This window comes from Watersipora subatra, chromosome 4, assembly GCF_963576615.1.
Source record: "Watersipora subatra chromosome 4, tzWatSuba1.1, whole genome shotgun sequence".
NCBI lineage: Eukaryota > Metazoa > Bryozoa > Gymnolaemata > Cheilostomatida > Watersiporidae > Watersipora > Watersipora subatra.
Genome location: NC_088711.1, coordinates 12,222,293 through 12,240,353, shown reverse-complemented (window position 1 = coordinate 12,240,353; position 18,061 = coordinate 12,222,293). Strand labels below are relative to the sequence as shown.

Below are 18,061 nucleotides of genomic sequence, written 5' to 3'. Positions count from 1 at the left end.
AGTGAGTAAATTATGTAAGTCCACAGTCTGGTACAACTGCCTCCATTATTTGCTAGAGATTATTTTAACTCTGCACTTTGACCAATAGCCATTTGTTCCAATACTGAATTTTTGTACAATCAATAGCTTTATTCACTGAATTAATTTTTTTAGCATTTTTCAATACATGTACACGGAAAATACAAAAATAAGTATTAGTTCAGCTTTTGTTGAAGGCAATCAATTTTCAGGCACCCATTTGATGTTAGCAGCTCAACAAATACTTATTCAATGGTTGCCAGTCGCTGCGAAGTTCCACATTAAAAAAAATTTGGTACCGGCATAGATTTTACAACACTTTGGTTGAAGGCATAGATTGACCAGAAGAGAACGACGATCTCTTATGCAATACCGTCAGCAAGTAAATGTGTATAATTTCAATAACAAATGTTTATGTAAATTTTTGTGTAAATTTTGTAGTTTTGATGTTAGGAATGAGCCTAGCCTTGAGCATTGGGCAATACTATTGAACTCGTCATCAATCACTGTCTGTAGCACTATTTATTCCAAAAGCAAAAACAGAATACAGAACATCTGTTGAGGTTTCCCACCACAAAACCTCTATAGAAATAACATTCAATCTAAAACAAAAATTTAGCGCAATAAAGTGGCAAGTTACCTTGGTTGTACAATTTCATTGAAGAAATACTACTCAGAAATATATTGCATATAGTCAACTTTGATACTGTTCAGACAAACAGATAGCTAGCTATAACAAACATATTTCTTATAATGAAAGGGCAAAGAATATAATAATTATATGGCTAACATTTTATGTTATCTCACTTTTTTTACTTGGTAGCATTCACATTATTTTTTAAAAATATTTTAGTAAAATTTGGTTTTAACAGTTTCAAAGAGAGATAAAAGCTTCTGTATAATTACACCAGGCTGGTAATGAAACTTCTATAGATTATTTATAATTTGAACATATAACAGCATAATAACATAATTTTATTCAAGGCAATAACATGGTAGTACATGTAAGCTCTGATTGCAACAAAAGAGCTAACACAAAAAATTCTAAAAACTTTTATATCACTTGCAAAATTAATATTATTACAACATTATAAAGAAATCGATAAAAGCTCTTTTGAGTAATTTTCTAAAGCTTTCGTGCTTGGCATACTTAGACAATTAAGATATTTAAATAAATATGGACATTAATGTGAATGGTGATAATAAAGTTCATATCTATCTCTCCGTCTATCAATCTACCTGTCTGTCGATTTATCTATCTACATGTAGGCCTATCTATCAATCTATCGATCTATCTGTCCATTTATCTATCTACCGATTTATCTGCCCATCTATCGATATATCTATCTTTCTACATATATCTATCAATCTATCGATCTATTTGTCTATCTATCTACATGTATCTATCTATCCACCTATCTATTCATCAATCTATCGATCTATCTGTCCATCTATCTATATATTTATCTATCTATCTATCCATCTATCTATCTATCTACTTATCTATGAATAAACATATTTGTTATACAATGTAGTTAAAATACCTTAGCATACTAAAAATTGCAGTAAAGCTTCTTGTTCTCTGAAAATGCCTTTTTAGGTAGCAGGGTCTTGAAGCTAGAATTATAGGAGAATGCAGTTAATTATCTTTAGACTGGAGATGCCCTTATTAAACAATACACCATCTTGATACTGTACTTTGAAACGTTAAAATGTTAAAATCACTATAGGTGTTTTTGCTAGCTGCTAATTGCTGACAATAGACTTTACTTCCTTTCAGCTTAAATCTGATAAAAAAAATTTTGTTGTTGAAATTTGACGAGTTTTTGTGGTACATTATACACATCCACCAATGTTTTTTTTATAGCAATTGATGTGTGTATTTGTGTTAGTATTTAGTGAACTATGTTTCCAGTAAAAAAACATTTTATACGCTAAAAATATACAATTTTATACACTAAAAATATACACAAGAGCACTCAACAATTGTAAGTTACAATAGAGTACACATCAATAAATTTAATACATAAAATACACTGAATTAAAAATGGAAATGCAATCAAGAATATGCTGTTCTGTTTCTAATTCAGTAAATAATTTTTAGCAAATATTATTATAAATGAACATGGTACACATTATTATATTTGTCAAAAAATTCACACTGGTTTATACAAGTTACTTTTTGTTTTGAAATATATTCTTGTTTAAAACCCCTTTAAAACAGAGTTAAGACTGGTTTTTGCAATATAAAAAACTTAAAAAATAAGAATGTGTAATGAACTTGGTATCAGTTAAATACTTAATAAACTATAAACTTGGTAAATGCTATACAATATTTAACAAATCTGTAAAGCATAAACAAGTGCATTAGCCAAAGATCAGGTATTTGCAGTTGATTCTCCTAGTGGAAAATACAATAGGAATATTTTCATAACACAAATTTTACTATTTAGAAACTATTTTGGTTTAAGATGTCATGGTAATAATCAAAGGTATTTGCAAACGATCTTAAACATTTTAAACTGATTAAATTTTCGCTAAGCCTGTGACAAACAAGCGAGGATTTGTGAATAAGGACTTGCGTAGTCTTAGTTATCTCCTCTTTGTGACACCTACCCTCAAAACATCACTCGGTCGTTGTTTCATTATTAAGCGTTTTATGTTTTTGTTTGTTGCAAAAAATAATGAATTTTCATCATAATAACATTTAATAAACAAAAACGTACATTTAGATAATATCACGTGATCAAATCGCTTTTCGTTTCATGCCGTTCCCGTTTCCTTAGTTATGAACAAAAGGCGACAAAAATGGGAAAGCGCTAAAATATACGTTTCTATATAAGTATGTCCACAAGAAAAACAGGTTTGGCCAATTATTGTATGTCGTGGTATTTTTTGATTTACATATTTAATTTGTGTAAATTTACGTCTGTATGTACGTATGGTAGTGCTACTTTCTTGTTTTATTTGATGTTCAACTATAGTGGAGAGGGCCATTCGTATTTTCCTAGTTGTTGTGCTTTAATGATTGTATTGTAGCCGTACCCTTACTTAACTAATTGCTTACTAAGAAACGTCATTTCAAGACGAAGCTACTTTTTGTGCAGCATTGTCATGATACATGATTTTTTTGTCGCACGGATTGACAATGAACGCCTAAAAGATATTTGAAAGTTATTGTATGTATATTTGCTGGTAACACCACAGTTAATTAATGTATGAATTTATAGGAACGTAAGCTAAGTAAGTTTACTGATACCGCGACTGTGTTAAACAACACTCGCAAAATTTCTGGACCTACTGTTAATGCTGTTTGAAAATTGCTTTAAAAATTCGCGTTCCGCTATTCATAATTTCAGTGAAGCTTGTGATACGTAACCGGTTCAATGCACAATTTGATGCAGCTGTACATCATTTATCAGATTTTACAAGTGGAACATTGTTTACCTTGGCAAGTAGGTTCTGTAAAGGTATAATTCGGTTCAGTTTTTCTGTGCCGCTCATGTGGCATTATAAAAAACCACATATGTGCAGTGAAGTGTTGCAGGGTTTGATATCTATTCTAACCTTGTTTGTGGTACAGGGGACTACTACAAAATCAATGCTATTTAGCCTCGGAATACGTCTCCTTCGTTGTTTCTTTTGTTTGCACATCATAGTATAGGCTTGTTTGCTATGAACAAAGCACAAATGTTGTTACTGTTTGCATCTAAAAAAATGAATGAGAAATTGTTGCCACATGCCGGCTTATAGTTTTTTAAGACTATTAGTAGCATAGATAATTAAAAGATCATTTGTTTAAATGCTTGTCCTAATTCTTGACTAAACTCTGAGCAAATGCAGTTAAGTACTATGTACTCTACAAAGCAGTACTTAACTTATGCCTATACTGATGCTACTGCTACTTCAATTAAACTAAGGTAGTTATTTTCTTTGAAACTAATAAACAGGCCTACTGGCCCAGCTATTGGACTGTTAGCTAATGATCATAAACCAAGTTGCTCCATGGCAACTCAACTTTCACCTTGGTTTTGTTGAGAAATTTTGTCAGTTTTAATGTAAATTAATTACATGGTTGACGGATTATTTACTTTGAGATCAGAGGTGAGTTTGTGGAGTGGGTGTAGTTTTAGTGTTTGTTAAGCTTGTTAACATTGCCTCACAGCATTTTTATACGATTATGCCACTAGAGCAAGACACTATTTGTAGTGTCACTCACTACCCCTGGATGAATCAAAGACTATGCTTTTGAGCGACATCTCTCTGCATACAATAGCATTAGCATGTGTGAGCCAAGGCATTTTGTTCGGTGCTAAGGGGCTTCAATGGACCGTTATACAGCGGCATTTAGTTGGCACATAAATGATCTTATAATAGATTGTACGTGCATAGAATCAAATACATTGTAGCGGGTTGCATTTTCTGCAGCTCATAGTAGATGCTCTACTGTGAGCGTTGCTTCTTTCGGAATGCCAGATTTCCCAGACCATAAATGTAGAGATTTAAAAATGGCTTTGGTTTATGAATTGCTATCAGTGATGAACGCTAAAATTTTTAATGGGTCGCTTTCGTTATCTCAGACATCTATATATATAATGTCCGGTTTCTTTATGAAACATGACTTTAGGGTGGCAGTTGCATTTTACTGTGAATGCTAATGATGCATAAGGGTAGCCAAGGCCATTGTAGTTCAAGCTTTCGCTGTAGTGCAGTTAGCGATCGCCTCCTGACTTTTCATGAACAATCATAGACAATTTAATTAAGTACATGTCAACAGTAGTCACCGGGACTAGCTATCCAAATACTGTCTTTGCATAATTACTTGCTAGTAGTTTTGTTAGCAAACAGTAGTTAATTCTGATGCAAAATCCATCACCAGCTCATTCAATTACGCCTATGAATTTCCTATGAATTTCGTCAATGGAAATATAATTTAATTTTATGCTTTGTAGTCTGCAAGCATTAGCGTAGTCCTCTTTACTAGCTCAATGCAAGATTAATAGTTTGTTCACTGCTGGTCAAAGAACATTAGCTATGCTGTGTTGAATAATCCTTACAAGCAGCCTGGACCTGACCTGTTTGTTCCCGTAGGACAATCGATATCTAGGTGTAGACGTATTTTAGTATAAAACATTCATGTAAGCGCATTGCTATAATGGTGCTGCTACTCAAGGGAGTTGTTTAGTTGCCTCTAGTATTCATATGCTTGAGTCACTCTATAGCCAAGTCAAGGCAGTTGCACAAAGCTTGAATATATCAGTGTTTATGATGCTATCGGGAAAGGATTGTTGCTTGTTACGGTCAGGTTATGGCTGCGTTTGGATTTTCTACTTGAAGGGTTACACGATGGGGTACATATGATGCATTTGAATGCCCTACTTGTATCTCTTACAATTTCATGAAAATCACAGTATAGTCATACCTCGACATACCAGCCTAATGCATTCTGGGACTGAGCTCGTATGTCAATTTACTCGTGTCTCTGGGAACTGTTTCCTATATAAAATAGCTAAATACAAATTAATCCATTACCATCATATGAAAAAGTCACATAAAACAGGATATTACTATGGAAAAACGTGTTTTTGATTGTTGTAATTCAGTACTTACACTAACACAGTAACAAATACCTATTTAGTTGTTAAAATCTACAATAAAATGTAACATTATTATGTACACTGCTGTAAATTTTTACCTTTGAGACAGGCGTAGTGGCCAATGGTAGTCTGTGAGAAACTGGACAGCTACGCGTTCGGTACACTAAACATATGTGACGCTATGTAACAAACTTTGAATTTGACTTAGATGAATTTAGCTTACTAAACACACACTTTAAGCTATGTTTTAATCTTTTACTAAACTTACATTTATTTTGGCGTATAATTTTTGTTACCTGTTTCGCGATTTTTGCCTTGCATTCACCATAACTTTTAGCCAACCTTTGAAAAAAACTTTTTCAAACTGATCTGACGAGAAAGACCGAGCGATGCTGTTCTCGAAAGTGGCCTCTCGCATACTTAACCATATAGCAGCCATTGACAACCGGCTTGTATGCTCGTATCTCAAAGGTTACTCGTATCTCAAAGATTACATGTATCTCAAGGAAAGAACTTGCTTGAAATTATGCTCGTGTCTCAATTTTCCTGTGTTGGGGTGCTCATATGTCAAGGTATGAATATAGTTTAGTCTTTGATGGTAGTGCATGAAGGTATGCAATAGCCATAATTATCCGATAGGGTCTAATGCCTGGCTAAGCACATGTGTGGCAATGCATTATTAAAATCCATAGTCCAAGATCTTTATAAATATTTTAAGGTTTTTCTGCAACAATCACCAGACGGATGCCTTATGAGAAATACTTTTGGAGTATACTACAACGTTCCCTTTCATTTGTTTTTGAGTCCCTATTAGAGTACTTACAATGTCTTCTGCATATCACTGAAAGTGATGTGCAGATGATAACTAAGTTTATGGCTGCACATATAAGTGAATATCAAGCTGATTGCGCACCTCATTCTACAATAGATATTTTTTGATATTTGTCATGCCTCCCTTCAGGGATGTGCGTAGAAAACGTACCGCTCCATATATGCTGTTTTGAGTGTTTCAATGTTCACTACTTTATCAATGAGCTGATATTATCTTAGCTAGTAGTTGAGGAAGAGTGGAGTCCTGATCACATTGTCAGTCTTCTAATCTTATCCATACTATTCTAAATATTTGCCTGTTTTAATAGCCTGCCATCTTTTCATCTTATCAAAAGTTGTAGAGTATGATTGAGAAGAAGTAGCATTGCTGCATTTTAACAAGCATTCACTAATATTTGCTGGCACGTATACGGTCAAAATAAAAGTTAATACGTTAAGATACTTACTTTGTAAAATAATGTATTATAATTCATTTAACTTGTTCTTCTGCCCAAAAATCTCTGCTAACTACATAATAGAATCTACAGGCAATTACGCATAGCATAAAAGTGAATGCATGTAAAAAGCCATGTAAACAACTTTTTTATATGAAAATTTAAATTTTTAAGAAAATCAAAATTGTAATCAGTAACAAGTGAGTTTTATTGTCACGTAATCTTTAAGTTATGTTTTGTTACACATATCTTGTTTTTTGTACAAAACTTAAACGCTATCCCGTTTATCGACAGCCCATTGCTTTCAAGCAAGCTCAATCAGCACTGAAACCAGCTATAGTTAGCTTTTGTAGTATTTACTTATCTAGATTGCAGCAAGCTGGATGTCAGTCATGTCAGCCGAGATAACCTACGTGTACATAGATCTGTTTCAAAGCTTCTGATTAACTCTAATGCTGACTACTTCCTCGTGTCGTACGGATCATAAATCTACCTGCAACAATCTCTGCTGCAATAGTAGCAAACTAAATGAATCTATTTTTTTTTGTAATAGTAGGGTGAATGAAGATGGCAGACTTAGCTGCCGAAGATGACCTATTGCACCGGCACTCGCTCAATATAGAGCACCTGCTGAAAGATGCCGACCCTTCTAGCGAACCTACGCTGAATGCAACTGCAGATATAATGGGAGGGCGCAACATCTGGTCAAGCTGTTCTGGGGTGGCTGCGAGCGACTTTCTCTGCTATAATGGTTACCAAGCCTCGTCTCACTGGCCATCCTACAAGAACTCTTATATAAATGGTTCTCCGTCCAAGGATATACCGTTGAGCTCTCCCGAATCAGATGCTGGAAGCGATACCAGCTGGCGATGCGACTCGGGTGTCAACGGCATCGATATCAGCAAGTGGGGCACGGGATGTACAAGTACCGATGGTATATATGATCCTTTCAGGAGTAGCTCTGTTATAGACAACTTGGAAGGCGTACATGTCCCTCTTATTTTGAGAGAAAAATCTCCCCTTAGACGCAGCCAGTCAGCCAACAGTCGGCCCACGTTTGCTGATGTAGCCAAGAAACCCTCTTCTCCAGGAAGTGAACCACCACCAACTCCTAGTCTCAATAATGATGAGCCCATTTATGGTAGCCAGGAGTCGCTAAACACCCTGCTGGAGAGGAAGGCGAGACAGAAAACCTTTCGCCCCGCTCACCCAAGGCATGGTGGTTACCACGTGCCCTTGCCCATCAGTCCCGATTCTAAGTATGGCCTGGATGATTTTGAGGCGCATGAACCAACCTTCGGCAAGATGGAACGAAGCTTTAGCTGCAACGATGCTTTCGGATCATCGGAGGACGCTTCTCCCAGTTTGGATGGGCTTATGGAGGAAGAGCTTCCTGGCAGCGGTAAACAGTTTGGAAAGACTTCGAGTGACGAGAAGCAAGAGTGGTTTGACCCAAAAAGGATTTTCATGAACGGGAATACCCGGTCAAGGTCGGAGAGCGTTCCTGGCGGTACTGTCCTGAACAACAATGCTTCTGTCAGGTTAGTTTATTAACAACGGTGATGCGCTGACTCCAGAAGTGCTTGTAGCTAAGGTAATAGCAAGCAGAGAGGAAGCCTTCCCACAAGTCCTTGTTTACTTTAAGATAGAGTCTCAGTAGTAATTAAGCTATAGCCGCCAGCTATAGTTCTTTTAATTTATTTATCTATGAGCTCAAAAGTTCTTAATGATGGTGTATTGTTCTTTATGAGGAGAGCAATTGTCACAGCGCTCATTAAGCCCTGAGCGGTGTGTGCAGTGTGGTTAAGACCTTGCCACAACTGTGCTCACATCATAGACTCCACTTTATTAGTGCTTCTGGCCCTGCCTCTCCAGAATTCTAATAGCATTTGTGCGATTATGGGCACAAACAAGATCCTTGTTAGTCAAGTTGACACGAATTAAAGCTGGTTCACATTTAAAGTACTTATATACAGAAGAATAATTAATAAAACTGCTCATAATATCAGCAAGTTCAATTAGTAAAAAAATTTTTTCAGTATAAATATTTATTTTTACAATCAACAGCAGAATTGGTTGTCGCTGTATAATTTTGAAAAGCTAAAATGGCAATCGAACAGACTCAAACTTGCAAATAAAATCGTATATCAGTAAATATAACTCATCACCAAAGAAGTTATGGCTTTCTCATTCCCCAATTAAACCAACGCAATCAGTTTGATTAGTGTGGTCTGCCCTAGTTTCAGTATCAACTGAACTGTTGCCTAATTTTCTGAGACAGTCAATAGAAAGGGAAAGAGATTTATTCATACCTAAGCTTGACAAATCTCATACATCTCAGCTGGTGATTGCAATATCATAGTCTACCATAGGGCGGTGGGTGTGGTGAAAATTCGGTTTGTCGACATTAGCAAATTAGTCAATACATTGAACAATGGTCAGTCATACCCCACCTCTTCTACTGAGGAATGTGGACGAATTGATGTATTATCACTCATTGCACTAAAAAACCGAACATTCACTGGTTGGTTAAACGAAATGATATCACATGGAAATACTAAAACAGTTTAAGCCTTCAATTTCAGTTTTTGGTAATAGTTTGAGGTCTCCTAAACACTAAATGACACTGTACGCTGACCAGCAACTGTGCATGAAAATGTGCTGCGTTGATCAAAATACCATCACATAACCGAATCATTATAAGTATCAGCAGATCATAAATACTTGGACTGTCAGCGACGTATAACTAGTTTTTACTTTTTGTGATTTCGGTTGCCAAAGTTTTGTTAGGTCAGTTACACACTGGTTTACATTAGTAATCTGATAATGTCATCTTCAGAAGCTGAATAGCCCAAAGCCATTGTACTATTCACTCTGGATGAGCCTTCAAGCTGAAAGTTGTGAGATTTGAGAGCGCAGTGGAATTTATTGTGGAATGTATCGTTTGCGTTAGTTGCCCTTTTATACTGGCCCTCCTACACAGTAATCTGACACTAATATGCTTTCGATAGAGCTCTGTTGGAGGAAAAACTCTCCTTGTTATGTAGCATTGTTAGCGTTTTGTTAACATTTGTAATTGTTGTAGAACGCAGCAAAGTGCCAAGGGCAGTGAACGAAGAGGTAATGCTCCGTATATCAACAACCTGCATGATACCAGAACCTCCAAGCGGACAAACAGTGAGAGAGCAATGCCAGGTCTGTTCAGCGATCAAAAGCCTCCAATTTGGCTGGTGCTCTAAATTATCTGTGAGCCATTACTGGCCCTAGTTACGACCATCAGCATACTAGGCTGGTTTAGCACAACTTTACCTAGCCGTTGCCATTAGCAGAATGTAATTAATCATTGAGTAATGTTGCCTGAGCTGTGATAATGACTACTATACAGTCTGCTGTATGCGGCATCCTTCATCAACGCACCTTGCTTACAAACTTCTCCCTAGGTATAGCTACTAACATGGACAAACTACTCCTTGAGATCGCTAGACATCGCTAGGATGTCAAATTCCATATTACAGTACCTAATGGGCGAATCAGGTCATCTTGTAGCTAAACTAACAGTGACTCAAGGTCATCTAATGATGTTACGAAATTGGTGTAGGGGTAATAAAAGATTCGGTTACATATAGAGAAAAGTTGCTTTAAAATAAATAACATCTTGAAAGTTGATTTATCTTGTTGGGATGTTATGATTAAAGGAGTGATAGGCGAATGTTGTGTTAGAGACCTGGTGTTTGTCACATTTTAGTGTCTGGCCAGACTATGAATGACGTGTTAGATTAACCAAAGTATACATGGACTGTTGCGTCTTTGCATTAAAGCTCTCCTATTAGGTAATGGTTCAATTTTGGTCTGATGTAGAGTAGCCAGCTGATTTAATGATTGGCTCTTGTAATAGTTCTAGTAATTTTTTTAATAGTGATTCCTTCGTTATGCTTTTTAACACACGGCAACAGCCAATGAAACCGAAATGTTGTCAAAGCTGTTTAAACATAGCTCGAATTTGAATGCCTGTTCTAGTAATGGACGAGGCTGCAACATTTCTATTTGGGAGCATTAAATGTTTAGCTATGTTTGTCTTTGTTGACTTGGCTACACATTCCTCTCTGTCCAAAACCAGTAGCGTTTAGATCTATTACTGGCCATTAATATGTGATTGTCATTAGGATGGAATGAGTAGTCTGAAGTGGTTTCCTCCATTTCTACACATTTTCATTGGACAATTTAAATACATGTAGCTTGAATTTCATAAAACTTTGATAATTGTTTTACAACCTTATTATTGAATTATTCCGCTGACTCGCTGATTACATAACTTTAGCTTACCCTCAGCCATCACAACTTATAGTAATGACCACTTTGTCCTGTTCCATTTAGTATGATTACATTTAGCTAATGTTCACAGCTATGTTCTATCTACTTTTGCAGCCATGAACGGGCATAGCATGGTCGGGAAATCTCCTAAACCCTCTGCTCAATCTCCAACAACGGGAGTGGAGAAGACGGACCCAGAGGCGGCAGAAACCTCAGCAGCGGGTTAGATATCTAGAATTTTCCATATCTATGTAACTTTTTATTGTTAGTCTCTGCCCTGATTACCTAACCAAATATATGCAGCCTACTGATTCACTATTGCTGATGGTGACTCATTTACAAGGTTAGGTTTCCAGCAATATGTGTTACATTTACTGATGTACATATAAGCCATGGTTCCATGTGTTCATCTGAATTGATGATTTGAATGTTCGGTCTGTGAAGGATTCGATATGAGTGAAACAGCCAGAGTGATACTTAGTTTGAATTTCATTTAGTCATTCTTGGGTTAATCCATAGTATTTCATAAACTTGCAATCACTTAAACTGCTTTCAAAGGGGAAGGAGTAAGAGTCTTTGTAGTTTGTATATTGGAAATGTTGTTTTTATAGATGCTATGATTCTTGATTCTAGTTGTATTAATTAGTACTGCACCCTAAATGTTCGCGTGGTTTTCCTCACAAGCTTGTAGGGATCATAGTTGGTTATGTCAGCATGACAAGCTGTTGAGTGAGATAACCAAAATACTCCTTTCCACTATTGTCAAAAAAGCAATTACACAATAATATATTGGCTCGAAGCATTGCATGGAGATTATCAAGAATTACAGACTTAACCATCGGTTCTGCTATTAGCTGTGACCTTCATGATGTAGATGAGAGAGCTACTTTTGAAAACATACTTGAGAACAGGATAAGACAATTCTTTAAGATTCACGATTAATGTCTTAATAATTGTCGCTAGGATTAGCGAGCAATGCATCGACTATGCTTAAAATTGCTTCAGGTTGGTGCATTGAACTTTATTGATCTTGGTTCTACATACTGTCGAATGTACAAAACCAAATGATGGGCAGATACAGCGACATTTCATGTCAAATAGAGAGCATGTCTTGTAGATGATTTACTTAGATGATGAATATGATGGCTGAGGGGATTGGTAAATCTAACTAACACCTTTTGCACCCACAATGGCTTTCCACTCAAAGGCAATCTCTATTGTCGCTGGTGCATCTAGTGAATGTGATTGGTGCTCTCGCTTGCCAAGTGATAAGAAATAGATAGTGCAGATATAGCCTGTTACAGTCATTATCATGGCATTTGCAGACAAGTGCCACAACACTAGTATCTATAAGCATTTCTTTACTTGTCAGGTTACTATTTCTCTGGGAGTATAAAGTTGGGCAAGGTGATGATGTCAGAACTGTTGGCTTATGTTTTGATGGCTATCATGTTTGTTTTTGGATTGACGAGTCAGACGTAAGTACTAGTTTTTTCACATAAAGCGTTGTGGTTTGCCTATGATTGTACTCATCCCGAGTTGTCTCCCGTGAATTACTGATGACAGCTATAGTTGTTTTGGTCAGGTGACGGAATTTTACTAGTTTCGATTGGCTAAATATTGGACGAACTATTCTCAATGATAGAGCGAAGTTCAAGCTCTTCCTTTTGGTTCAAGTTTTGTTGATATTAGGTGGGGTGGAGCCAAAAGATATGAAGCCTTCTTTAAATATGTAGTTGCGTCAAAAGAAATGAAACCTCTAAATATGGAAAGTTCGTATTAGGTAAAATGTTCTATCATCTCGATACATCCTAGAAGGTAATGTACAATAATTAGATGAATTTGTTTACCGTTTAGAGAGTGAATTAGGCGAAGAGTGTTGAGATGAAGATGAATGTATGTTCATAGTCCAGTATGTTCTTTAAAAAAAGGAAAAATTATATAGTAATTAATTAGTAAAACCATAAAAATTGGCTATGTTACTATGAGGTCATGTTGTGGTAAGTTACTATGAGGTCGATCGTCGGTATACTAAGAGAGAAGACTCGTTTGTTACATGTCCTGGTGTCTTAGAAATGTTTTCGTGTGTTAGGAATATGTTTCCTCTAACTTAGTACAATGCACCCTAGGTTACGACGTCCCTGTTTTACAGTTGCTTCGCCTTACGACGTGGAGCACGATGTTTTTTCGTCTCCTCATTATGACATAAATGTCTCTTGAAATTCAAATTTGGTGACCGGTGTGATGTATACAGCGAAATAACGAAAATGGCGATCTGCTGTTTGCCGAAATCCCTCCCACAACGCCTGATAGGGATATAATGCTCGCTCTCTTAGTGCAGCATTCTTCGTGTTTCATAAATGTTTGATATTGCATGAGTGAAATGAAAACTAGTGAAAAGTAAGCGAAAGTGACAATTTATTATGCATTTTAGCATTTGATCTAATATTTGCTATAAACTTCAATTTTTTATATATGTGTATAACTATATAACTACATATCTAACTCAAATTCATTAGCCATGGATCCTAAGATTGATAATGCCACTAAAAGAAGTAAAAATCATAATCATTAGCAGATCATAACCACTAACTACATTAAAGTTGCTGTAGGCAACTATAGTTACTAAGGTTAATATACTATTTTGTTACTAGTTTTTAATATGTACAGTACATATATAAAATTTGGAGATCTTTTACCAGGGGATGTTTGTATTAGATAATTACTATGTGTTTCTTAACCCCATGTATACGATATTTTTGCGTTACGATGCCAACACCGAAATGAATTAATGTAGTAGATAGAATTAAATACGATATGTAGATGTAAAACTTTTAAATAATTAAATTATCATAGTTGCTGTAAGCAGTATAAAATTGTTATTCATCACAATTTATTTTTGTCTTGAAATTAATCTTATATTATAAAATGTGTATAACTTTACGGTAAATTACAATGTTTTACATTATGTGTAACTATCAATAAATCTTAAGTTATATTGTTTTAATGTTATTATATGCATTCTGTTTTGGGAAACAAATAAGTATTTTGTTGAGTTATTACTTGATATAATTGGTTGGTATTATGTTCATACAATAACAAATTAGTCATGTTTGGGATTTGCTTGAAGCTGGAATCCAAAGCTTTTGAATAATGTATAAACCATGGTAACCATGGTAACAGCTGAACAGCTATGGATGGGGTTGCGTAGTTGTAAATTATTAGAAATAAATAGCTGCAGAGAGAGTGGTAACTAGTTACTCAAGTTGCCAATTCTTAACTACAGAATGCTCTTTTGTCTAGTATATAAGACTCGTGTATCTAGTATATAAGACTCGTGTATCTAGTACATAAGACTCGTGTATCTAGTATATGAGACTCGAGTATCTAGTATATAAGACTCGTGTATCGAGTATATAAGACTCATGTATCTAGTATATAAGACTCGTGTATTTAGTATATAAGACTCGTGTATTTAGTATATAAGACTCGTGTATTTAGTATATAAGACTCGTGTATTTAGTATATAAGACTCGTGTATTTAGTATATAAGACTAGTGTATTTAGTATATAAGACTCGTGTATTTAGTATATAAGGTTGACAAGCTGGAATGTTTTTTGCTCTTCGATGAACATCAGTGGTAGGAGCTTTTGTAGTCATGCTTTTTCGTTCTTCGAAAGTTTCCAATCATAACATAGACATATTTTTCAAGTGTCTGGCTTCCTCTTCCTTCTTTAAAGCCAACTTGCTATATATTTATCAACAGCAATCATTGAAGAAGTTGGATAAAAAATTGTGATGTATAATAAACTATTATTATTGCATTTTTAAAGTAAACTTCTGCCCCCAAGTTTCATTAAGAAAATGTAGAAAGTTAAACTTAGCAAAACTTGTGAACCCTATTCTGATGATGCCCTTCATGAGGCCATCTATGGGGCAGTCGAAATAAAACATGCACGCATCGATCTTGGTTGAGCTGCTGCCAACTGGATGAAAAAAATGTTTTGCCATATTTATTTGCAAGAGATTTTGCTTTTGATACTTAATTTAGATGAAAATGTCATGTTTAAACTAAAGCTGCGTGTAATAAGAATATATGTTAAATGAGGACATTCCTTGCTTCTCCATTGCTATCATAACCACAATGAATGTTGTGTAGATGTTCACTTTTAACAATCTTAAGATTACAGGCTAATGACTCCTCTCAAACTCGGGCCAGGTTTTTCAAGTCATTGTTTGCAGTAATGTATTGATATAAAGGTAACTGGCATTTTGAGGTTTTTGTTTTTACATCAAAAGCTACTGTCACAAACTATTATGAGAAATCAGGATATTTATATGAGCATAAGAGTCTGCATTTGATTGTTTAAAAGTATTTGCATGAAAAAGAATTGTATTATTTTTCATCCCAAATATTTATAAGTTTCTGTAACAGCGTTTTACTATCGTGGATAGGCTGAGACATATACACTTATCAGGTAACCTAATAAAGCTGTAATTGAACTGTTTTTCTTGTTAGCATTTCACAGTGTAAACATGTATTTGAACAAAGTATTTTACTAGTTAAAGAAAAAATTTATGTAATGTTAACCAAAGCTCTGTGTAGCACATAAAATCATATAGAAGTTAAATTTACAATTAATGATTACTAGTACGAGTGCAGGACTTGAGTGGTTATGTACGCTCAGCTGTTGATAGTTGGTAGTACCTTGTCGGTCATGTCAAGAGTAGCAGTCACTTGCCATCGCAGAAACTCGCTTCTGTTTTAATTGTATTCTCTCCCAACTTCAAAAGCTGAGGAATGTTTGTTGTTTCAGGGTTTACTTTGTGGCGTATCACACTAGTGTTATCGTTACAACGACCTTCAACTATCTGGCTGTCAAAGTTGGTTTAAACAGCGGTACCCCAAAAGACTTCAGCTATAACTCATTTACAAAAAACTCTGAAATATACGGCTGTGATGAGAATATACAACTTCCTGAGACAAGTGAGTCCTTGAGTCCCGAAGCTCTTTTGATGAATTTAAAGATATTGCTATTGCATACTATTTTGGTAAAGACATTCACAGATTAGTTGCTTTACCTGTATATATATGTTGTTATAGTTACAATTTCTATAGCGCAAACCTTTAAACACCATTCCTTTGGTTGCTGGGCACAACCAGAGGGCTTCATCCTCCGTGTTTAATAATATGAGGGTAGCCTAATTCTGTAGTCTTAATTCTGTTGGTGCAACTGCATGTGATTATTAGCTATAATTAAGAAGATCTATAGGGGCCTAATTGTTTTTATATTTATTCTAAAACTTATTCTGGTGTAACAGTTTTACCACTATGAAATGTAAAACAATTAATTTCTCAGCAAGCATAAAATATTTCAGTATAACTACTACCTCATATTTGTTATATAAAACCAGGTCTGTAAGTTACCTTAAAGTTATAAAATAGATGAATCTGTATTAATTCTTACTTAGGATTGTTTCTCAGGTTAGATAGGCTCCGAGATGTTTTATTCATGTAACATCATTGTTCAACCAAGTGGCGAGACAATTAATTGTCGAAAGGTTTTATTGAACGTGTCATATGTAGTTTCTTCCATCGCTAGAAAATCACTGAATATGTTATAAACCTTAAAATCTACCCACCCAACGCATAATTTTCTTTCTAAGGTCTGTTGAACGTTTTGAAATTACATTTTGAATAAATGTAAAGTTTTTGCTACAAAAATCTTTTGTAGCAAAAGTGTTCCAAAATTTCACCGAAGACTATAACATGAGCGACTTTAGAGACCTGCTGTGTTAGTACCTGTTATTGTTAAAAGTTCCTTAACGTTTATCCTGCTGGGTTTTCTCGTACTCTATCGAGTTACTGCGCTACCACGTTTTGAACCTATCCTTATGAGTCATTATTCTGTCTTGAGAAATGTTACTAACTGGCTTTCATACAGCTGGAGAAATTCTTAGCCAGACTTAATAAATTCTAGTTAATCCGTCATTAATTAAATTCATTTAATTTAATCCGGCATGTCTAATTCAAAGTAGTCTCGTAAACTAATAAACTAGTAAGTGCATTTCTCATATGTAGTTATAAACCTGTTCTGATTGTTTAATTTCATCATTCACAATGTTTGTGACTCATTTTAGAGGTTGTTTGTATGTAAAGGATTTGTGACAAAAGAATTTTAACGATCTGATATGATTAAAAGTTTCATGCCAGTAGCTATATGGGTTTGCCATCTTTGGTCTGCCCTTTGTGCAATTGGTTGTTGAAATGCTGACGAATACACATATTAATGTAATGTATATGTAATGCATCGTCAGGGTTGCTCCGGTACTGGTAGCCAATATTTACTTGAAGTAACTGGATCAGTTACTTCAACTAAATATTGAAGATATGTTAACAGATGTTTTCTTAAATACATCTAAAAACATCAGATGTTTTACACAAAGCCACTATTGATTGGAGTAATAGAATCTTAGCTTACCACACTAATAAATGAAGTGGACCACAAGTATTTATCACCGGATTTAAATATCTAATGAATTCTCATCCAGCATTTCACTTTTATCTATACCTCAATTACGTAGATGATAATCTCAGTGTAGACTTTGCTAGCTGTAGTCAAGATGTAGGTAATGTGTTGTATTTCCCATTTACAAGAGTAAAAAGTTATTACAACTGCCTAGGAGTGCAATGCATCCTTTTACTAACATTATAAATTGAATTAAACTAATATATTCTGTTTTTTTTTCTTCAAAATACTAACAAAAGAATATATGTATATTTTATTTATATACCTGTAAAATAAGAAATCATCTACCTTGCAACATAAAATGCATAAATCACTATCTGGGTCTAGTTAGTTTTTAGT

The 18,061-nt window shown here is 35.1% G+C and overlaps 1 protein-coding gene across 1 annotated transcript in view; it reads left to right on the top strand.

Moving 5' to 3' along the window:
* Positions 1-2,803: 2,803 nt before the first annotated feature.
* LOC137393199 (uncharacterized) overlaps positions 2,804-18,061 on the top strand; it is a 29,591-nt gene continuing 14,333 nt past the window's right edge. The window contains exons 1-6 of the mRNA XM_068079645.1: positions 2,804-2,881; positions 7,434-8,421; positions 9,966-10,075; positions 11,306-11,413; positions 12,564-12,669; positions 16,010-16,179. Of these exons, the coding sequence (XP_067935746.1) occupies positions 7,442-8,421; positions 9,966-10,075; positions 11,306-11,413; positions 12,564-12,669; positions 16,010-16,179 (1,474 nt within the window). The 5' untranslated portion in view covers positions 2,804-2,881; positions 7,434-7,441. The remainder of the gene's footprint in view (positions 2,882-7,433; positions 8,422-9,965; positions 10,076-11,305; positions 11,414-12,563; positions 12,670-16,009; positions 16,180-18,061) is intronic.